This window comes from Rhyacophila brunnea, unplaced genomic scaffold (assembly GCF_057557595.1).
Source record: "Rhyacophila brunnea isolate RB1 unplaced genomic scaffold, BYU_Rbru_1.0 scaffold_22, whole genome shotgun sequence".
Classification (NCBI taxonomy): Eukaryota; Metazoa; Arthropoda; class Insecta; order Trichoptera; family Rhyacophilidae; genus Rhyacophila; species Rhyacophila brunnea.
This window is the reverse complement of record NW_028232882.1, coordinates 34,250,617-34,275,403: the sequence shown is the minus strand read 5'-3', so window position 1 is coordinate 34,275,403 and position 24,787 is coordinate 34,250,617. Positions and strand designations below refer to the sequence as shown.

The following is a 24,787-nucleotide window of genomic DNA, read 5'->3' as shown; positions in this document are numbered from 1 at the left end:
AATCTGTTGGACTATTAAGTACCTAGCCACTGTCACATTATCTTAATTATATAATTTTTTGTCATAAGAATAGACACAAAAGAATGCTTAAGTTCTGAATCACATCCTGAGGAAAGCAATAAAAATATGTTTATCACATCTCGAGACTGCCATCTGATGACACACAGGTCAAAAATAAAACTCCCACTGGCATTCATTTTATTTTGACAGCTTGTTTTACAGCTGACATTACATTTACAGTCGGCTAGCTGTCAAGGTGTCAATAAAATTATGAATAAGAGTTTAATTTATTGTTCATAGTGTGCATCATAATATACAAGTTTCTTACTAACCATGTCATAGGTACCATCCATAATAGGTAAGTACCTATGCATAACTAGAAATCTACAGTTCAAACTTGATGCAACCAGTTCTTTAATAATTAAATGTCTACACTGTAGACCAGTGATGGCGAACCTATGGCACGTGAATGTTTTATGTAGAAGAGAAAAAAATAGATATACTAACTTATAATTGAAAAAAAATTACAAAAAAGTTTTACAAATAAATATATATCAAGTCAGATATAATATTAAAAAATAATGTCAACATAGCCATTTGTATTTTCTAAGGTTTTCAATAATATTTACCAATCGATGAACAAACGGAACCGACGAAATTCATGCATAAATGACAGATCGCATTGTACAAAAAACAGCAGGCAGATACTCTTCAAGAATAAGCATTACGTTTAATGTAAATTGCATAGGTCAGTCCTTAGATTTTATTCATCACACATAATATTATCACACTGACCCAACAGGCAGCGGGGGGAGCTGCTCCGCGAACCTCTGATTTTGACCGATTTACAATCATTTTACAATGGTCGAGACCACTGTAGCGAGAGAATGCCTCATCTGATCAGAACAATTTGTCAAGCGTCAATTTGTGCGTAAAGAACTAAACTAAGCAATACAGTTAATACTCATGACCTCAATTATATTTAAAAAAAATTTTAATAGAATTCTTATAACTATTTTTTCTTTTTTCCCTATGAAAAACTGCTCGGTATGTCAGATAGTCAAATAATAATATTTGAGAAATTTTGGCACGCGTACGTAAAAAGGTTCTCCAACCCCGCTGTAGACATTAACAGGATATAAAGTAACTGATTTAATTGCAGCAAGAGAATTTCTAGGAAAGTGGTATAATGTCATATAATAATTAATTGTGACTGGTAGAAGAAATTAGCTACAGTGCTTCTTTATATGAAAATAATGTTAATATAAGAAGTACTAATAGAAACTTGTAGTTTTTACTTTTTAGCAATACAACAGGCATTTGAGACCCAATGGCAATAGTAAGTTCCCAAAAATAGTAAGATCACAAAAACACCCAAACAAAATATCACATAAATGTATTGTGATTTTACCAGGATCAATCCTGGAGCCCCCGGATGAGAAGCCAGTGCCTTACAAAGGCCACTGGTGAAGGACTCGATAGTGATTCCAGAATATTTATATTATTGTTTAGCATAATATGGCAGCTTGGTGTTAATGTCTTGTTTTGGTTTCTTAATTACGTAGCTACTATTATTTGCGATCTTACGTGATTGCTAAACTATATTATGATACATGGTATTTTTATCTCAGTGCAGCACTGTCAAATAAATCACATAGCACAAGTGTCAATTTAATTTTACTACAAATGAATCTGCAGTGAGAAATGACTTGCAGTTAATATAAACATTAGTTCCAGTTATCTTTTTTCAACATCTTGGTAAAAGAGAGTTTTTCTTAAATATCTTTGGTTAAAGCAGTATTTAAAATTTACAGTGATACACTATTTTTATGAATCATGATGAATATATATTTACCTTCCGCCTTGTTTCCAAAGCCATCCTTCCTTGTCTGGATTGAAGAAGGTGTGCATGAGGTCGTTGCCGTCGTCCTCGGGTATTTTGAAAGGTTCTGTCTTTATTGATTCATAGAGCGACTGGAAAAGAGGAAAAATATAAATTTTATATTACTATAATAATAAATGTCAACGAAGATTGAGGAAAAACCAAATATTTGAATATGAACAAATGACTGCCTCCATTCTGGGCCTTTTTTAATGTGTCCGTTAAGGACCCTGCCATTTTTTCCACTCCGATAGACCACGTCGCAAGGGAACTGTTTGTTTTTATTGTCAATAATCAAGACATTCAATGACTACTGACTTTTTAGCTTGTTGTTGAATTGCCTCTGGTTTTATTGGTGTAATAATATAATAGTCAAATACTTTCAAAATCCAACAAATAAATGGGAAAAAAATATTTTAAAATTAAAACAAGACAAAAAAAATTCTCATTAACCGGATGTATGCCACAAGCACATTTACACGCTCTACAAATCCATGCATGCAATGCCGGCCATAGAGAAAGAGCGTGTATACAAGCTGTACTTTACACTCACTACAGCCCAGGATGGTTGTTTTAAATAAATGAATATATTGTACACAATATACTTGCCATCTCTTGTAATCATGGTGACATCCTTAACCGATATGCAAGTCTTTATGATATACTTTTAATATATTACTAAGTAATGATGTTTCTAAGGTTTTATTTTTCTTAGAAATTTGTGACCCACCATTGGTGATGACCCCTATTGGTATTTGGAAATAGAGGTCGTCTCAATCAACTAATATTGATATTATATTAATTTTTTTAACCATGTCCAATACTAAGATCATATGGGCCTCTACAAAGTGGAGGTTATATTAATAGATTTTTGTTTTTACAAGAAATGGATGTTAGTAACTTGCTCAACCTATTAGGTCCATTCTCTGATTCAAACACATATTTGAAAACAATATGTGAATTTTTCAGACTGCGGATTCGAACCTGGGACCCACGCCATTATAAGCCGACATGGTAATCACTCAGCCACTGTGTTTATTTTGTGGCAAAAAAAGAGTACTCACCAGAAGAAGCTCTTGCGGCAAATCTCCCCCATTGTTAATCCCCCGGTTCATCTTGATGAACTGATCGGGCGAGGGCTTGTCCTTGACGCTGGGATTGTGCAGGGAGGTATTGAGCATGATGATGGCGAAGCTGAGTACGTAGCACGTGTCTGTATTAGTGAAGATGTCAGTATTCAAGTGGCAGTAGCGTTGCGCAAAGCACTCCATCATACGGTCGATCTTCTGCGCTTCACCAGGTAACCGGAAACTCCATAAAAATTGTCTGAAAAGATCACAGGACATGAAGTTGGCATCAGAAAAACATAATACGTAGCAAGTATTCATTGCTGTTGATTAGTTTAGGGAAAATATGGGGAAGATAAAGGGCAATAAAATGCAATGCCATATTGTTGGCCATAGGAACCAACCTCCACTTTTTAATAAAAGTGTAGACAACTAAACGTTGTAGGCAAGAATAGACAATGGGCAAAAATTAAATACAATAAATTTAAAGTATTGCAAAGCATTTTTCGTTACATGTAATAAATTCACTGCTAAGTGAAAAGTATTTCCAAATTGTAAAACAATTTGTTAATCACTTGGACCACACTTCCTATTACTTTACTGTAGGGAGTCATGTGAAATAATTGTTGTACTACAACACTAGATTTCAATTTCACAACGTTTTTAGTGTGGTGGAATTGGAAGCCATAGAAAAAAATATAGACATTCGATTATGATGTAGATGCATATGACAATATTACTAAGATAATTATCACAAGACATTGTCATTAAATTACGTTTTAATTTAGTTATTTATTTTAATGAATCTATTGTTATTAATCAATTTAATTACATTTTTTCCCCTTGCAAGTATGTAAGACGGCAGCATTTATTTATGGGACATGAAAGAGGATAAAACGTGTAGTTATTTTCACCATGAAAAAATTTAACTTTCAATTCAAAGATATTTCACCTTGTATAACAAGAAAATATCGATGGGGTGATTAACACAAAAACGTATCTACAAAAAATGCGTTTTTTAGTTGAGTATGTATGCAGAATTGTTCACTATAATCGGTTCTATCTGTAAGACGTATCTCCGTATATATACTATGAGTAAGGAAAAAATAATTAACACAAAAACATATCAGCTGATACATTTTTGTGTTTATGGATTTTTTTTCAGACATTCTGGAAAGTCACAAACGTATCGCCTTGTATTACGACTATTAAACTGTTTTTTTTTTTTTTGGAAGTCATTTTACATAGTTTTTTCTCATGAAGTGAAAATAAAAAGACAATATTTGGTAACTCAAAAACATAGGATGATATCCCAATTTTTATAAATAATGAAACATCAGGTATGATGAATCTCAAATAACTTTTCACTGTATTGAAAGGGGGAAAAATCAATCCGATGCATTAAAATAACTTTATTATCCATACTTGTTTTGCTAAAGAGCTAACTGGTAAAGTCTAATCTTGAAAAAACTTATTTTCTCCACTCATTAAAACTTGCCAATTTGTTGATATGTTGTTGGTATTAGGTATTTGTTGGTATTAGGTAAATAACAAACTGCAAAGATAATAATTTTTTGAAAATTTATTGGTAACACAAAAACGTAAGTGGGTCGACTTTTTTTAAAACGGTATTTTTTTTAATACAGATCATCAAAATTACATTTTGTTTTTTAATTTATTTAGAAGAGAAATTATTATACTTTAAGAAGTTGAAAATTTCATCTTTCTAGCATTCTTAGTTTTGTTAAAAAAATTGTTTTGCCTCTTCTGAAAAATCGACTTTTTGTAGATAGGTTTTTGTGTTAATCAGACATCGAAATGAAACTCTATAGAAATATAAGGGACAAAAATTTAATTCAGCAATGCTGAAAATACACAAGTTTTTGTTAATACTAACCTTAAAGCCTGTACTAATATTAAGTCTGTGAAGTCGTGGAGATCAACAAAGGCTCTGAGTACACTTTCGTTGAAGTCATTCCTCTCTCCGAGATAGTCTCCGATGGCCGTCTTGTTGAGGCCTTCGCCTTTGTGTAGGAACTGAGCCACGTCTTCCGGATTCCGCTGCAAAAGACCGTTCTCGTACAGGAATTCTATGCCTGGAAGAAGAGAGAAAGAAGCATTATTAGAAATGAACGATCGAATAATTCATCATTTAATTTAAAGGGCCATATTTTTATTCAGTTGTAGATGTTTGATAAGACTAAATAAAACAGGGCTAATCAACGGTGCTAAATTAATATTGATATATTTTAATATTATTGATATATTATAATATTATTAATATACTATTAAAATTTCATTTTTTTTTTTTTTTTTTTTTTTTTACATATCGTCGCCGTAGATGTCAAGGGAGTCAAGCCACACATTTGGCGAAAATGAGTTAAGTACACAAAAGCATTTTAAAACCATCAAAGATGCCGTGGTCAATGGATTTGAGCCACAAAAAGCCCTATGTATGAGTATTTTGTAAATTGCCAATAGACCTAGCACACATACATTAAAGTAGTCAATGACGACAAGCCGCATAAGTCTTTTGACTTCCGAATAATTTCACATGATTATGTGACTTAACGCTGTTGACCACTGGGACTTCCCGCTCAATCTGTGGCCCGGTACGCACGCCTCGGCTCACATTCGACAAAGATTTATAGTGTTGTCTTGCTCTAACTCAGCATAAGAAACAGAGAAAACTGAGTTTAGCGAGTCGGGTTATTCACGCCAGCACCTGTATCGTGTCATATTATTCATACTAACATTGCGGTTGGTTTATTTGGTGATCTTTTTTCTTTGGGTTTGCGACTGTAAGCATTTTTATTCAGTGTATTTAGTGTGATTGTTGTATTCAGTTGTGATTCAGTGAGAAAAGGTGCTAAATAATGAACTATTCACGTGGGAGACTAATGGTTGCAGCCGTTTTAAATTCTACTAATCAACATACCCGTAAAGGTAAGTGTCGATGAAATATTGAGCTAAAAACACTTACTAGTTAAAAATGTTGATTCAGGCTGCTTTGACAGCAATGAGTAATGTGTGCGCAAGCTGTATTAGTTTTATTTCTTTTACAGACTCTCACGGGAATGCCGTACAAGCTGGATGTGCAGACCTCGAGCTGAATATGCAAGCTCCGGACAAGATTGCTGGTCCAGCCATATATACAGAGCTCCAAAATGTCTCTCCAAGCACACACGTGGGAGGTCAATATTTTAATTTGTTGGTTATCAATAATTGTTGGTTTGATTAAAACCTGTGACCATCAGAGAGTCATTTGCTAATAACAAATTATTAATATTTACCTTGGTAGTTTCAAAGAAATAAACTACTTTGTTTTGTTTTACAGATTGGAACGTCAACCTGGCACCAACACTACTAGATTCAAATGAGTCATGCCAGCAGGAACCTGCATATTATCAACACAACATTAATGTTTCAGGAACTTATACTTCTGAAATAACCGAGAGCAACCATAGTAACAATCCTGTATCATCCATCCCCACTTCTACAGATCAGACTACAGATGATTTAAGTAGGAAACGCAAGCGAAACCCAAAAATGTGGAAGCGGAATTCACAAAAGATATTGAGAATGGCAGGCAGCGAATATCAAAGCAGATCCGGAAAAAAAATTCGAGCAAGGGCGATAAGAGAAGTTAACTGTAAGTGCCATTATAAATGCACATCCAAAATAGGAAAATCACAGCGGGAGCAAATGTTGGCCGACTATCTGAGTCTGGATTCCGAAAGAGCAAGATGGGCCTTCATTGGTAACAGTATAAATCGTATCCCAGTGAAACGAAGGTACCATGGAGACTGCACCAAACGAGAGTATACCTTGCAATACTCTGTGATGTGTAATGAATTGAGAGCCCAAGTGTGCAAACAGTTCTTTTTGGCGACATATGACATCTCGAGCAAAAAAGTTGAAAATGCAATGAAAAAGTTGACTCCTTCAGGTGTCACTGATATAGATCGGAGAGGTCACAAAGAACCGCCCAACAAAAAACCAGAGGAAGTGAGGAACATAATCAGGGACCACATCAAATCGTTGCCCGTAGTTGCTTCCCATTACTGCCGGAGCAGCAGTAAGAGAAAATACTTGCCTTCTGGTTTGAGCGAGACTCGTATCTACATGGACTATGTAGAGTATTGCAAGGAGCATAATGTTGAACCAGAAAAGCACGGCTTCTACAAATCGATCTTTGTCACAGAATTTAACTACGGCTTTCACACTCCTAAAAAGGATCAGTGTGACTTTTGTACTCAGTACAAGAACTAGTCAGACGAAGAGAAGGCAAAAGACGAGGAGGAATACAAACTGCACTTGACTCGAAAAGAGGAAGCGAGAGAACACAAAAAAATCGACAAGGCCCAAGCTATGTGTGATCCAACAATTAGTTGCTTTACCATGGATCTGGAAAAAATATTGTTGACTCCAAGTTTGCAAGTAGGACAGTTGTATTATACCAAAAAGCTGAAAACCTACAATTTCACAGTGTATGACCTGGCTACTAGACAAGCGACGAACTACATGTGGCATGAAGGTGCAGGTACAAAGGGTGCTTCGGAGGTCGCCACGTGCCTGTGGAAGCTCTTGGTTTCAGTAGGCCCCAAAAAAGAAGTAACTCTGTATTCGGATACAGCTTCAGGTCAAAATCGCAACTCAGTTGTATCTACAATGTTATTACGTGCCGTGGAACAGCTGCCCATCAACACAATAAACCAAAAATTTATGGAATCAGGGCACTCCGAAATGGAGTGCGATTCTGTGCACTCCACAATAGAGGCCCGAGGAAGGAAAGTGGACGTATTCACACCAGAAGGATGGTATATGGTCGCCCGTACCGCGAAAACTAGTAACCCCTACCATAAGGTTGTGGAAATGGAATATTCCGACTTCTTCGATTACAAGAAATATTGCAGTCAAGTGATGACCAATAAAACTCTGTCGGAAAATGGAGACAAAATGAAGTGGCTAAAGGTAAAGTGGTTCCAATATCGCAAAGGTGAACCCACGACTATCTTTTATAAATACCAATTGAGCCAGAATAACTTTGAGTCACTACAAATCCAGCGAAGACGGCATCGAAACGTACCTACCCTAGAAGTACCAAGGCTGTACAGTTCCAAACCTAGAATTGACCAAGGTAAACTAAAAGATCTGTCAAAACTATGCCAAAAAGGTAGCATTCCGTCAACCTATCACGACTTCTATAAAAATTTGGAGCCTGAAGATCGTCCAACTCAGAAAAACAGCAGCTCAGAGAGCGATGGAGATGATTAAAATGTGTGTCTAGTTTTATTGTAACTTAATTGTAATTATATATTTTTTTCTTTTATTTTGTTAACTGTCAATTCATGGTGTAACTGCATTGTATTGTTGTTTTAATTTAATAAAACGCAATTTTTTTGTAGTACTTATTCCACTTTTAATCAATAAATTAGGACCGGTTTCGTCCGCCTCATAGGGACATTTTCAACTGAAATGAACAAGTTGAAAATGTCCCTCTGAGGCGGATGAAACCGGTCCTAATTTATTGATTAAAAATGGAATAAGTACTACAAAAAAAGCGTTTGATTAAATTAAAACAACAATGTAATTATATTTTTGAAAAGCTAACTTTTTGTTTAGAGACGACTATGTTCACATACTGAATGAAATCAGGTAGATTCTAGGTTAAGGTGGGCACCATAAAAGGTCAATAATAGACTTTTCTTTAGAGTATATCCACAAAATGTTAGTGCTTTGTCCACAAATTCTCAGTGTTCAACAGGCATAAGAGGCCTAACTCTTTTGACTACCGCACAAGTATGCCAACTGTACATGTCAATATTCAGTGGTCAAGAGATATAACACACATTACTTTTAAAATACAATTTTTTTTAGTTATTCATTCAAAATAATAAAAAGATAATATCACAAAGTATCTACGTTCAAAGTTTCACAATTCTATCTTTAAAAATAAAAAAGTTACAACAAAAACTGTTCCTTTTTTTGTCACACAAAATCTTTGCGCGCCGATTTCTCAGCATTATGATTTTGTGGACTGGCTCCCTTGACATCTACGGCGACGATATAGTGAACATTACAAATTATTAATTTAAGACGTTCACAACATGACATGTAAAAGAAAAGAAATATTAATAAAACAGTAGAAAAGTGTAAATACAAAAAAATATAAATTGGATACGTACAATGAAGTACATCGAATGAGCTAAGGAGACCTTATTTTTTAAGAATTTATAAAACAATGCCCACCTATACTCATCCTCACGCAGGTGGAATATGTCAATATCCGAAGTGATTTGGTTTAACGAATTTAAAAAAAAGTTGGCATTACCAATGGCAGGTTAGTTCTTCACCTTGGGAGAACAAACAACGGATGCCCTCGATTCCTATGATAATTATCAGAGTCACACAACCCAATACCACCAAGAATGGCAGAGTTTCCATTTACGCCGCGTATAAGTCGGAAAAAATATGTAGCTGGAAAAGTCATAATGTGACAAGATTTCATCGTATTCAATTTATTTAAATTCCAAATTTTTCGATTTCATTTGGTCACCCCGGATTGCTTTTGGGTAAAATACGATTATCAAACATTATGTAACCAATGAAAGCTGCCCTTAAAGCAGACTTAGAACGCCATTCCCTTCCTTTTTGGTTTCCAATTATCTGCAAATTCGTTAGGTACCTACTCATTACCTATTTTATGTAATGAACCGATATTAAGATATGTATAACAGTAAATACACACGCACGTTCTTGCTCGATGATTTTACGCTGATTCCAACATGTCTCAACGGGTGTACCATTCTGGTTCGATGGTTTTTTTGACAAATTGCGCTATCCGAAAAAGATTGAAGATCCGTAATTCTTGCGCGATGTAATTTGAGTGAGGGAGTGAGGACGGACCGGCAAGACTCGTGTGGCCTCGCTCTCACTCGTGGTCGAAGTCGTAGCAGTGCGACGGTGGCCTTACAGCGTCCTGTGTCGAGTTGCTCGACTGTGTGGACGCAACGAGGAGCATGCTTCCAAGTCAACATGCTCGATCGAACAAAACCGTCGAGCAAGAACGTGCGTGGGTACTAGGCTTTACAATACAACGATAGCACACGTCTGCTCTTAAAAGTTGTATTATTTTGTATTCGTTTCATCATACGCAGCCCCTGTCCAACGCATAACCTGCCTACCCCCACGGGACGTCACTGTATACAACATATGCCTACGTACTTTCCACATTCTGTTTAGGCAATGGACTTAAATGTAAAAAAACCGAACTTTGTAAAATTTATATGTGTTCAAAAATACACAGTGCTTACCTACTATTAATTAATTAACAGAAAATTTTTCTTCAAACTGTTAACATTTCGACCCTAAGCAATAAAATTCGACCGGACAGGATGCCGCCGGGATCGGATTACGTTTATGACACTAGTTAAGTGACTAAGTAACTACCTAATTGGTGTTTTCGTCGACAATATTGAAAAAGTTTCCAAGCATATGGTTGAAATTTCATGTAAAAAATCCAAGGTTTGTGAAGTCAGTAGGTACCTACCAGCGTTCATTACAATAAACAACTTCTTTTGTGAATTTATGTGTGTTCTTATGAATGCCATGCTTGTTTCGAGGAAAAATTCTAATTGTGTATTTTTGTTTGAATTGCGACTTTTTGTGTTATGTGACCACCCCGCTCATTTAAAAATACCTATTCTCTGATATAACGAGAAACGCTTACAACGAGCAATTTCAGTCGGTCCCATCTTCCTCGTAATAACCAAGTTCGACTATATATTTTACTCTAAGCCCATTGGTTAAATTTCCACTGTTGGGGACCTCAAAATCAGCCAGCGGCCTTTGCGTCCAGTCCCTTAAATCCAATGATAGCAGGTCGTTATACCTTATGAAAAGAAACATTCGTAATATTTACAGCGGCCCGTCTAATTCGAACAATCAAAATGATTGTCTGCAAACAAAAGGGAAAATCTGTTCATGACAATCAGAAATAAATTAATAGCAAAGAGAAAATCCCTTGCTCTTTGTTATATAAAACTTAGAAGCTCACAGGCAGATCAAAGAAAAAAAACACGGGAAATTCCTTTTGTAGAGTTATTTTATTGTGTGTATGGAATGATAATACAATTGGTGTCTCGTTATTTTTGACATGAAGGCCACTGTGCAGAGTACAGTATTTTGTAAGGGCAGGCCATTGACTTATTAGCGGATGCGGCATCTGAATAATAAAAACTTCCTCGTAAACGTCCCCACCCATATAATCTAATCATATAAATTCTATATACCTATACTACAGATAAATGTAGTTGAAAATAAATTCGCATTGCAAAAGTGCAGCACAGCATTGTTTTCATATTCTGCCAACGGGATGCTTAAAATATTAGTGCAATCATTTCAGTCTAGCTCGGTTATTACGATCACGGATATAGTGAGATCTCGGATGTAATGAGGAAACATTCGTTGACATTTTAGTTTATGATTTTCTCCGTACATTTAATCACTGTTATAACGAGCAACTTATCGGATATACCGAGCTAAAATATCGTCAAAAATGTTAATGTGTCGATCGTTTAAAAACATTTCGACCCTAAGCAATAAAATCCGACCGGACAGGATGCCGCCGGGATCGCATTATGTTTATGACACTAGTTATGTGTCTAAGTACCTAATTGGTGTTTTCGCCGACAATATTGAAAAAAGTATCCACGCATATGGTTGAAATAAGTAAAAAAAACCCAAGGTTTGTGAAGTCAGTAGGTACCTACCTGCGTTCATTACAATAATCAACTTCTTTTGTAGTTTATGAATGCCCTGCTGTTTTAAGAGCAGAGCTCGTTCGACGATGGTTTTAAGATTTTTTATTTTCGACTTTTTAAATACCTATTCTCTAATAAGTCTAATATAACGAGTAACGCTTATAACGAGCAAATTCAGTCGGTCTCATCTTCCTCGTAATAACTAAGTTCGACTGATCTAATGAAACATATATTTTTTTTATAACTACGAGTAATCCTCCATAGATATTATGTAATGCTTAGGTATCATGGAAATAGTCGAAATGCTGATCAAAGGGCAAATAATTCGTAATCACGGGCAAACAGAAATATCAATTGTATTTATTAGTATATAGACTATAGACCGCAGGTCCCAGGTTTGAACCCTGGGTCTGGTAAATATATTGTTTTTCTATTTGTGTGTTGGAGTCAGAATATGGACCTAATAGGTTCAGTAAGTGGCTAACATCCATTTTTCGTAAAACCAAAAATCTATTAATACAAACCTCCACTCTGTGGAGGTCCATAATATGATCCTATTAGGATCGGGCATGGTCAAAAGAGGAAAGATAAATATAGAAACTATAGATTATAGAATATGGATTACAGCAGTAAAATGGTTCATATTTATTATAGTGTGTATAGATAAATGGTTCATATTTATTATAATCTGTATAGATAAATGTTTATATTATATGGAAATCCAATAGTGACTCTAAACCTATTAATAAAAACAATCAGTAAGCTGAAACAATGTTTTTTATTGTTTTAAATTTACATTGGACATGGAGTTAATGCTGTTGAATTAAATCATTGATAATCAATTACAACTTGCAACTTACAATTTTGGGATAACGAATAGGAGCTTAAAACGGTCTATATAATCACAACGCAAATCGAAGCAATTCCCCGATATTCCCTGCAATGTTTATTTATTTTCTTATCGAATTTATTTTCCGCTGTGAGTTACTTTCTGATATTTGTACAACATCAAACGAATAAATAAATACAAGATAAATATATACGAACGTTTTCCATTAGAATACAAAAATATGAAAGGGGGAAAAACGGCCCCTTGAAAAAATTGCACAGTCCCGATAGCAGGAAAGTACCAGAGAAAAATATCGACAGATAATAAAAAATATTGGTCCCAGACAGTGCGATGCCCTTGCCCGTCTTTATTCAACAATATCAATATATGACCTAAAATAAACCCATGTAACGTATTATAGTTAATCAGCTCTAGAAGAAATATTTATCTCACACGAAGAAGGTGCCAAGGGAACTGGTGACCAGTTCAATCAACTTAAGACAAAAAAACATGCCTAAATACGGTCGTTCAAAAATTTACATTAAAATTATACAGGTAAACAAATTCTATTTCTATTACAATGTAGGCGTATCTACTGTTTATAGAGGCACATCTGACCAAGACTTCCAATAGAACACAGTAATGGAACAGCAATGAAATAGTACCATTGAAATAATCACAGAAACACTCAAATTTTGATAAACTCACGTAAATGTATTGCGACTTCAACTTGAAACCCTCGGATAAGAAGCCGGTACCAGTTTACTACATAAATAAATAGCTCAATTCCGAAAAATTCTACTATACCTAATCAATGCGCCAAGAATACTTCAAATAAAACACAGCTAATCAACAGATATCAGATATACACCTAACAATAATATTACCATAACCACAAGTTAGATAGTAACGCCTCTAGCCTATAAAGGTAATAAATTACTTATTACCTACCACTAAGCCGGTATATTGAGACGCAAGTTTTAGACGTCGCGGCGCTCAGGTACCGACGTCTTCCGGCGTCCACTTGACCCGCTCTTTGATGAATGAAAAGCCCCGGGGAAATACACGTCTTAAGTGTATTTTTTTTACAAACGAAAAGAGTTACTTGCGTACCATTCATTATGAAACGCTAAATCTGCGGAATTTACCGAGCTTTACTCGGCTTACTTGCTGGATATTAATTATTCATCTATTATGGTTGGTACAACTTTAGCTACAAGCAAAGTGCCCAGTATCAGTGGGGAAGACTCGATACTAAGCAGTTATTAAATTTTACATTTACCATTTACCTTGACACGAAAAAAATAGTTTTAATTGAAGACATACATGTCGAAAATGTAGGGTATCCATGAATACATTTCGTAGTAAAGCTGTGTGTGTCATTACGATGCCCTATCTTTTCTCTCAATATGAATCAACATTATTTGATGATAGATGAATAAAGAAAGACATATTATTTCGTAGTAGGTAGAAAGAGATTCTTGGCTGTGGTTCCATGTCTAAGACGTTGATCTGATACGTGTGGTTCAGAATAGAGAGGTGTCGTGCAATTTGGCACCAAACGAAGATTTCGTGGTTATATAGCACCTTTTCAATTTGTTTCTTTAATAACATTGTATAGTAAAAATATATTCGGTAAAACTTTATATTGAAGTGTGTAATTGATTTGATTGTAAAGTTGGATGTGTATTTTCCATTATTTCTCATTCATTTAATGCTAAAGTTAAAATTAAATTACAAAGATATGGTATCATAATAGCACACCCAGGGATTGCAATATCGAATGAAAGTACCAATACCGGTTTTTAGGTATTTCCTATTACATACCCACCGGTATTCGTAAAATAATTGGAAAAAACAGAAGCATACAAATAAATATAATATATTATGTAAAAAGAAAACTCTTAAACATATTCATATTTTATAGCATGTGTCATTGTTGGTCATCAAGGATGGTGAAGGGTTTCAGACATCGCGTAACCCGAAGAAAAAATACAATTCTGGTAACTCATTTAGCGCTAACAACGCGACTGGCGCGTTTTCATTACCTGGCCATTAGATATAATTAACATGATATTTAAATATGGTAATTAAATATTAATTAACAGGTCAGCCCTTTTTGTTAATATTAATACATTTTGTTTCCACTTTCAATACCGAATATGGTATTGTCCGATTTTTAAAACCGGTATTTCGGTATCGAAAAATACTGTGATACCGGTATTGCAATCCCTAAGCACACCTACTTGTACCTATTTATATTATATTTACAACAAAGTGTACTGATTGTTTAAACTTTAATCGCAAACATACCCCCGAATGTCAATTTTTAGCTTATTAAGAACACCTATACGGTAATTGCCGGTATTACACTAACCAAACAGATATGTTTACGTACCAAATACCAATGCAAAAAGATTTCTAATAGATCTCACATAAATAATAATGCTCTACACATTATTGAATTTTATTTATCCGGACAAAAAAAAAACATATCTAGTCCAATTTTATTTAGATTACAATCAAAGTTATCACGAGTATAAAGTTACTGGTCATGTCGACCACTCGACCACTTTGAATAAAACTCTAATTTGATCATTTGTGGTGAACCTGTGGTCAGCCAGAAAGTAAACAGTTGCCAACAACGCAGAGACCGTGATCTCTTTAAATAGCCGACACAAGCGAAAGTTGAGAAAAAAGCAAAATGTATTTCAGTCGTGAGAAATTGAAAGTGTAGCCAGAGCGCAGCCTTCTAGTAATGGCCAATTAATGCAAATGATAAAAAATACGAATGCATGATATTTGCAACTATTATATGTAATTATGTAGTTACTTTTTTTTTAGAATCGTTACAATCACCGATAAAGAAAATTATTTTAAGCATATGCATTATATTTTTGAAGATTGGTGCCTTTAGTGTTGGAAGTGCATGCTAACGATCTTATAGAATATACGGCAAATGGGACACATATTTCTGTGCCCAACTTAGTAAATACGGACTTCTATTTACTATAATATTAATTTCCCTTCCGGAATTAGGCTGGAACTGACATTAACTTAAATTTAGTTGTAGGTATTTTACGTTTCTGTCCAAATGTAGTTGGCATAGAACAGACCATAAATATAATTCCGATAGGCTATATTCAATACGCTACATTTTGATGCAGGGTTTTGAAAGTGTGAGTGTCCTACGAAAATAAAACAAGCATTATGCAGGTGCAATAGTGTGTGTAATACATCAATATTAAATGAGCGTCAATGCATAAACGGAGAGCCGTTGTCAGTATTCGACGTGTGACGTATTCTTGACACGTGTTTAAGTTTATCCCGGATTCTTCCTTACTCGAGATCGGTTACCTGCTACTCCTTACCCGTTAGGTATTTCAGTTCCCATTATTTCTGAGTTCCCTGATAGTTAGCTTTAAGAATTACAACTAAATTCCTGGTCAATCGAATGTAAACGTACCCAAAATTCTAAGAAGGGCAACTCAGCAAAGCATCGGCATTCAAATTAAGAGAATGGCAACTGTGAGTGAGAGGGGGTTGTTGACATTTGTCGTGATTTGCAGCTTATCCGAGGTCGCGTAGGGTACAAGGATTCTGCTCCTGTACTTTTAGCCGGCCGGCTACCGTAATAGATTCACATTATTATTGACTATTGTAGGTATACAATATAACCGTCATTTTAACATAAATACCTTTGCACCGTTAAGTTCTTGTTGAATATTAGATCCGCATACCCACTGTCGTAACATGACTTAAAATACATCTGCCAGCGAACAAATATATAAAAACATTTCGAGGGCTTAGTGTCAAACAACACTATCTACAAAAGTGCAACTTTACAGGAGAGCCAAAAATCGTTATTTTAGATTCTTGTAACTCAACAAGGGAAATGTTTATTTAAAACCTAACATTTATTGTGTATTGTACATTTATCTTGCTTATGATGATGTGAAAATTTATAGGGATAGTTTAAAAAAAATATGAAAACAAGGGTAACTTATGTAGTTAGCGTTAAACTTTACTGACGATTTAATAAGAAATTAGAAAAGATTGACATAACGTTGTTTGACTATCATGTAGCCGTAAATGTAAAATAACGTTATCTCAAAAAAAAAAAAAAAAACTTTTTTGTAGATAACGTTGTCTGACTTTAAGCACTCGATTTAAACAGTGACATCCCGTGGGGGTAGGCAGATTGAGCATTGCTTGGGGGCGGCAGTTACTCGAAGGGCGGCAAATCGAGGAGAATCATTAGGTGTATATAGAAATAGCTACGTAAACTTAGTAATAATAGAAACATCTTCCCATTAAAAAAATCAGCTCACTGGTTAGAAACAAAATGTACTACCTATTAATTAACATACAAGGTTTCACAGAACTAGACAGAGCGATGTCTAGTTTACTTTCGTTAACCTTTTAGGTCACGTCCTTGATGATCAGCAATAGCAATGACATGTTCCGATTTTCGAATTATAGGTAGGTACATACTTACCTAATTTAAAATGTATAAAAAATGTTTTTCCCAGTCATTCGCGAGTCGTGTATTTTTAAATGTACTTATCTGAAATCGTGGACTCGCAATATTGTCTATTGAAGCAGAGATGGCATTTAAATTAGATTTAGTGTAATAGTCGTTGCCAAACAGCTGAAATGGAGATGGGCGGGACACATTGCTCGCCGAAAGGACGGCCGCTGGACAAATGCCGTCATCCAGTGGTACCCAAGGGGTACGAAACGGCCACAGGGTCGCCCTAAAAGCCGCTGGATTGACGAACTGGTAAAGTTCGGCGGAAATACGTGGCAGCGAACGACACAGGACCGAGAGAGTTGGAGAAAGCTTGGAGAGGCCTTCATCCAGCAGTGTATTGACCCCGGCTGATGATGATGATATATTTTGTTAGTAATGTATCTATATCTATACCTACAACACATTTCTTAGATATCTTAGTCATGAAAGGATGATAAAAAATACTGTATAGAAATGGGGCAGCATTTAGGGGCTGCCTACGGGCGGCATTTTGTCTAGGGACGTCTCTGCATTTAAACATTTTTTACACAAATGCTAACGAAATGTGGGACATGTTTGCGGGAAAAAATTAGCGACGCATAGTCTCTCGGAGTGTTGCTTTGATTAAAACGCGCAAAAGTGTACAAAGTGAATTATCCAAATTACATTTATTTGAAGCAATGTTTTCAGATGTAGAGATACGTGACATATCACAGCATCCAGTTTTACCCAACAAATATTAAAACACATTAATAACGGTAAATGACAACGAAACACGACCGGGAAGAGTGGACACTGTAAGGAGAGGCCTCCATCCAGCAGTGCGTTGAGTGGCTGAGATAAGTTGTAAAATAAATTTAATGCAACATTTTACTAATATACCTACATAGAAATTTATAATATATGGACACGAGCCCGCAAGCAAGGCATTCTATATAGACTACTCTATCGTAATGTGATGTGATATGATATATTTTTTATTTAATTTAAAACTCAAGTTTAATGATAAATTAATGATAATCAGCTATATGTACCTATGTTAAAAGTCATTATCATAAAATATGCTCAATAATAATTGACATTTATTATATAGACATAGAACATCTAAAATCAACTCACGTAAACAAAATAGAATAATTTTATTTTATGGATTTATTTACCAAAAACAAAAACAAAAATATTCGAAATTCAAATATTAAAAAGTAGTAGGTGCAGTAACATTTTGTAAGCCTAACGAGAGAGGTCTCTTTCGCTCTCCACTTGACCCAGTAAAGGAGAAAGAAAGAAGAAAATAATAATACAAAGTGTGACGTCAACGAGGTAGTGCATTCAGAAGCAGAATAAGGACTTGGTAGGGTGGGCATTCCATACAAATCATGCTCGAATGCAGTTCAAGTGACGTCACTAGTGCGCCCTCTGACGTCATTGTATATCTTGGAATGGACGGAATAAATCCAGGAAATTTTAACGGGGCTTTTTGCTTGGAATCAACTTCGTTTTCTAAGATTATCTTCAAAGGGCTGTATTTTAAAATGTCAGTTGTAATTTCTACGAAAATAATTCAGCGAAGTACATAATAGTCAAAAAATACTTGTCTATCTATAAAATATCTAAAATTATACAATTAAATCAAAAATAACTTTGGATATCTTATAGATAGATGAATATTTTTTTTATCTGTTATAGTTTGGTTTCGACAGGGCTTAATGAATTATTAAAAAAAAAATGAACCAAAAATGTGTAATAATATTATGTAATATTTTGCACACTTTTCCATTCATACTTGTTTTCGTTGGATTAAGAATACATTACACATATTGTTGGTTAATTTTTAAAATTCATTAAGCCCTGCCTAAACCAAACTATATTAAGTAGATAAAAAAATATTATTCTATCTATAAAATATTCAAGTTATGTATGATTTAATCGCATAATTTTAGATATTTTATATATCGACGAGTATTTTTGACTATCATCTATTTTTGGCTTCATTTTCGTAGGGTTTCATTGAATTTTAAAAACTTACCGATAACATGTGTAAATTGTAGTCTTACTTCAATGAAAACAAATACGTATGACTGATAATTTTAATACGATTTATGATAGATCTTAGCAGCCTACCTCCACCCTTCGCCACTGGTAGACAGATAGCAGCGATGGAGTGATGAAGTGGGGTTCAGGTAGTTGTCGATCGCACTTGCTTAGTCAGTGCTAACCAATGACATCATTAATAGACAACGCACTCAATGCTAGCAAGTAAATTCGCGCATAGCGACATTCGCACATGTATAGGTAGACGTCACGCAATTTCCATTATGCGATATCACGCATCGGGAATTTATAGCAATATCACCTTTATTATAATGGCGTTAGAACAGTGTTTTCAATGTTCATTTGAGCGAACCCGTCGAACCGAACCATTCGGCAGACCCGACAAAAAGCATCGAGAATTTATAGCAATATCACCTTTCTTGTAATGGCGTTAGAATAGATTATGCCATTCGGCAGACCCGACAAAAAAGTGAGTGTCATTTTTTTTTCCAGATGCTTCGTCCATTTTAATGTCATTGGTGCTAACGATAAAATCTTAAATCTTATGTACATTCAGTCCTGAATAAAAACTAGTATGAATAGTACCAAAACCGCGTATTATGAATAAGTACAAAGGCAATGTTAAAAGTTAGAACCGCAGAAAGTTTTTGTTATCATTACTATGGATAGGTAGTGAGAGAGTAAAGTAGAGATACAGTGCGGCGAAGAAAGTCTCAACTTCCGAATGCGCTTCTTCACTGTTCCGGAAAGCGCGAGCTCTGAATGAACATTTCAGACTTTTTTTTTGGTGTTTTATTTGTTTTTAGTTCACTCGTACCCCAGATTCTAAAAGAGAAAAAGCCATCGCGAAAATGCTCTCCTCACAAGTTATAGGTGGTATGTATACAGTAAGTTACATAATATTATATATACAGCAGTGGCGAAGGGTGACTTTTGGAAAGAGGTAAGCTGTGGAGATCAGAGAAAAAGAGCACACTTGTCAGGTAACTTACGGGAAATAAGAAGATAATACTTACGATATTACTACTGATGAATAGGTGCACACTAATGACAACGACACACTGGTCATAGGTTTCAAATGGTCATAGGTCAAATTATTTAAATCACTTATGGCAGTAGAATTCCATGCATACTTTTCTTTAGCAAACTATACGCATCGCCAACAAAAAAGTTTGTTTAATGTATAACTGCCAGTTAAAAACAAATATTTATCATATACATTGTTGTGAAAATGTCTAATATAAGTTTTTTTGCTTTATTCAAATCTAAATGAACCCTTGGAAGGTCAAGCTTTGATAATTTTTAATTTTCGAAGAAACGTCAAACTCGGGAATGATTTTTTTTAAATGCAATCGTTCGCACATTTTCTATGGGGACACTACACAATTTAATAAATACTTATTAAACTAATTAATAATATTTAAAGCACTGGCGAATGATTTCGGTACAATATGAGATAATTTATCCACATTCAAAACACAGTAACACGCTGAATTTTGTAATATAAAATAAACCTTTATCACCGCTTTGAAATGTCAAAATGACATGAACTGTGAATAGCATGACGTTATGTTTGTCTATGACTGAAGTAACCTAAATAATAATCGCGAATTAATACAATATTTATTATTTTTTTTAATCATCCTTATTATTTATTATTTGCTTTAAAAGATAATCATAGACAACAAACAAATCAACATAGCGCATAAGCTTGTCCTGTTTACGCTTCCAAGTGGGGAACAAAAACGCAGACATGCATGAAGTTGGCAACTGAATTGCGGGAGAAAATTTGGCTTGGATTATGGTTGAAATAATTATAAAAATAGCACTCACGTTGTGACGTTCCGTCATTTATTTTTGATTCGAAACTTGACTAAATTAAACGCTCTACTTATAAATAACGACGATAGATGTCAATCAATATTTTTATTATAACCTTGTCCTAGAGTCTAGACAATATAGATATTTATTTATTTAAATAAAATACTTGAAAATAGAAGGTAAGCTTTAAATAATCGCTTAGTATGGAGCCTTCGCCACTGATCTACAGTATATCATATTGCAACTAAGCAAAGTTGGTGTACCTACCAGTAAAGTATTATTTTTCCAATCATTAAGCAGTGATGAAGGGTGGCTAGGCTGTTAAGATTCGACATAAATAGTGCACACTTAAATTTGTCAGTCATTTTTATTTGTTTTCGTTGAACTAGTAATACAATTTGCAGATGGTGCTGGTTAGTTTTTAAAATTCAATTAAACCCTGTTTAAACCAAACCATATCTAATAGTAACTCATTCGCTGCTGACTATACAATGAGATTTTAATTAGCACCTTAAAAATGCACTTTAATTACATCGATCGGCCGCCTGGTCATTACGCGCATGTGCGTCTTCAGCGTCCAAAGTATTAAGTATGCTATGGGCGATCCGACAAAAATAGTGCACACTTTTACAGTCATACTTATTTGTTTTTTACATATTACAGACGGTGTTCGCTAGTTATTTAAAATTCATGAAGCCCTCCCTAAACCAAACCATAATCGATAAAAAATATTTTTCCATCAATAAAATATCTAAAATTATCAGGGCTCGAAATGGACCGGAACGCACCGGAGTGCCGTTCCGGTTCATAAAATCCACAAAATTATCGCTCCGTCTCGTGGAAATATTAATTTGACCGTCTGAGCTAGATATTTCATATAATTAAATAAAAATAACACACTCATTTTTATAAATCATATTTACAATTAATGTAGGTAGTATAGTTGATATTTTTGTAAAATTATCGAGCGCTCCGGTTCGTAAAATTTTCCATTTCGAGCGCTGAAAATTATGTATGGTTTAATAGCATAATTTTAGACACTGTATAGATAAAGGAATATTTTTGACTATTATCTACTATGGCTTGAATTAGGCAGGGTTTAATTGAATTTTAAAAACTAACAAACCCAATCTACACATTGAAGTCGCAGTTCAATGAAATCAAATATGTTTGACTGACAAAGTTTAATGTACACTATTTATGTCGGATCTTAACAGCCTACCTTCACCTTTAACCCTTCGCCACTCTCATTAAACGTATGTCGATTACAAGTTACGCCATGTAACTACGTAATTTTAATAAGATATGGTTTGTTTTGGGCACTGTTTAATTGAATTTTAAAAACCAATCGACACAATCTGCAATTTGTATTCTTAATTCAATCGAAAAAAGGTGCACTATTTTTTTCTGATCTCCGCAAACTACTTTCACCATTATCGTTTGGCTTAGGTAGGGTTTAATTGAATTTTAGAAATTAACCAACATCACCTGCAATTTGTATTCGTAGTTCAATGAAAACAAAGTTTAGTGGGCACCTTTTATGTCGGATCTCCACAGCCTACATCCACCCTTCGCCACTGAGGTAATGGCACTACTAGCATAATTTATAGATGGCGTCAGAATAACTCCAAAATTTAGTTATGATGCTCTTGCACATTTAAGACGCACATATTATTCAAGATTCGATAAACATGATGAGTTAAGAATGTTATTTTTTCTATTATTTGAACTTACTAATATATAGTTTCTTGCTCTTTTCGAAACTAGATAATGTGTATTTTAATTACTTCTGTCTTCGATATATTCGAGTCCGAAACCTTTTGTATGGTAGACTCATTGCACGTACCAATACCAACCAATTAACTACGACCGTCGACTATTGGGTTATCTACATGTAAATTGTACGGAAAAAATTTCACCGTGGCACAGTTTGCCGTGAGTTTTCTATCGGAAAGAGATAACTGTATACTATACGGTCTCAAATTTTATTAAAACGGGTATTTTCAATTTTTTTGCTGCTAAGTGTAAACCGACAAGAACCGCGTTTTATTTAGACGTGAATTTTATGTCAGTACTATACGACCCAAAGAGGTTGGACGGTCTTTAATATACGGCCATGTATTTCCAATACAACATTTCACGGTGAATTGATATGGCGAACTGCATACGTACAAGTTTCCGGACACACGACGATTGGTTAATAACAACTAGGAACGATGGGAAGCTAAATGTTTCTCAGAATATACAAGTGTACTTGCAAGACATAATAAAACAATAACATTTATAAGCCGTCAAAATTCAAACTTTTCCTCGCAGAGCAAGCAAAGAAACATTCGCCGGGTGTTTCCCTAATTTTCCTCGCGGCGATAAAAAAAAATACACAAAATAAACAAGGGCGTACATAAATAAACACAACCGGAAAAAAATGTACCTACAACTTTCGGAAACTGTTGAAATGGGTGGGGGTGAAAAGTTTCGACAGCGGGCATTGGGGACGTCGAGCCATTTAACTGAGTTAACCGAAGGCATTACTTATAAGGTAGGGTTCAAGGCGTCTTCCCGTTGGAAAAAAAAAACTTTTTTTTAACCCCTTGAAGAGTTTGCTTAAAAGGGTTGTTAATAATGTATAAAAATTAACGAGGTTAATTTAACTTTGAAAAAAGAAAAAAATCGGTAAGTAGGCAATCTAGCAGCATGCTAAAACAGGGTTTATAGCGCTCTACGCTAAATGTTATTTTAGGATAATATAGTCTTGAATTTGTTCGTGATGTATTTTTTTTTAATATGTACGGGTCGGTGCATATAATATTGTGGTTACACGTAAATTGTACGTAAAACATTTCACCGTTGCACAGTTCGCCGTGAGCTTTCTTATGGGAAAGAGATGACCGTATACTATACGTTCTCCAATTTTATTAGATTCAATGTGAACATTTAATTCAATTTTCATAGCTGATTTTGGCAAAATTCACGAATTAAAGAATGATAACCTAACCGAAACTAACCTAACAAACAATACAGTGTATTGGCTATTTTCAAAATTTGTTTGCTGCTGACTTCCTGTAAAGTGTAAACCGACAAGAACCGTGTTTTATTTAGACATGAATTTTATGTCAGTACTATGTGACCCAAAGAAGTTGGACGCTCTTTAATATACGGCCATATATTTCCAATACATTTCACGATGAATTGTGATACGGCGAACTGCATACATACAAGTAGAGTTGGGTTTCGGGAATTCCCCGACGGGAATTCTCGAGAAATTGTCGAGATTTTCCATCCCGAATCTCGAGAATTTAAATTTTTAACATTTCGGGAAATCCCGGATCTTGAGAATCTTTTCTCGGGATTCGGGATTTCTTTATTATCAAATATTAATTAAAAAAAAAAGATTTTCAATATGAAAAAAGTGTACAGAAAACACCAAACGTTGAAGGCCTGATCGGGGCATTTAACACAATTAAGCCAACGTCGACTCAAAATGAGCGCAATTTTTGGACATCAGGGAATTTTGTGTCTCAAAACCGTACGCGATTGTCAGACGCAGCGATTGACAGTCTGTGTTTTTTGAAATTATATTTTAGTAAGTAATGTTTTAAATTATTTTTGTTTTCCTACTTCTATTTTGTTTGTCTTCTTAGATAAATAAAAAAATCATATTTTTTTGGAATTTGTCTGTTTTACACTGATTTTAAGATTTTTACAGGTTTTTTTTTTAATTTCCCAATTTCTCAAGGAATCTCGAGAATTCTTTTCTGGAAATTCCGAATCTCGAGAATTCAAAATTTCATCATTTCGGGAATTCCCGAATCTCGAGATTGAGACTTTCTCGGGAAATACCCAACACTACATACAAGT

At 34.8% G+C, this 24,787-nt stretch overlaps 2 protein-coding genes across 3 annotated transcripts in view; one reads left to right on the top strand and one right to left on the bottom strand.

Moving 5' to 3' along the window:
• Nucleotides 1–24,787, bottom strand: part of step (cytohesin steppke) — a 341,111-nt gene that overhangs the window by 5,240 nt on the left and 311,084 nt on the right. For both annotated transcript variants that reach the window (XM_085949519.1, XM_085949518.1), the window contains exons 4-6: nt 4,847–5,045; nt 2,947–3,208; nt 1,856–1,974 (exon numbers count right to left, since the gene is read on the bottom strand). In XM_085949519.1, coding sequence (XP_085805645.1) covers nt 1,856–1,974; nt 2,947–3,208; nt 4,847–5,045 — 580 coding nt within the window. The remainder of the gene's footprint in view (nt 1–1,855; nt 1,975–2,946; nt 3,209–4,846; nt 5,046–24,787) is intronic.
• LOC147070486 (uncharacterized) lies at nt 5,279–7,221 on the top strand. The gene is made up of 2 exons (XM_085949877.1): nt 5,279–6,143; nt 6,287–7,221. The coding sequence occupies exons 1-2, from the start codon at nt 5,942–5,944 to the stop codon at nt 7,219–7,221; spliced, it is 1,137 nt and encodes a 378-aa protein (XP_085806003.1). The 5' UTR covers nt 5,279–5,941.

Excerpts from the sequence above, each read along its gene's own strand:
- LOC147070486 (XM_085949877.1), top strand. The coding sequence starts at position 5,942 with ATGTTGATTCAGGCTGCTTTGACAGCAATGAGTAATGTGTGCGCAAGC. Across the intron at positions 6,144-6,286 it reads TCCAAGCACACACGTGGGAG|ATTGGAACGTCAACCTGGCA; the intron begins GTCAATATTTTA and ends TTTGTTTTACAG.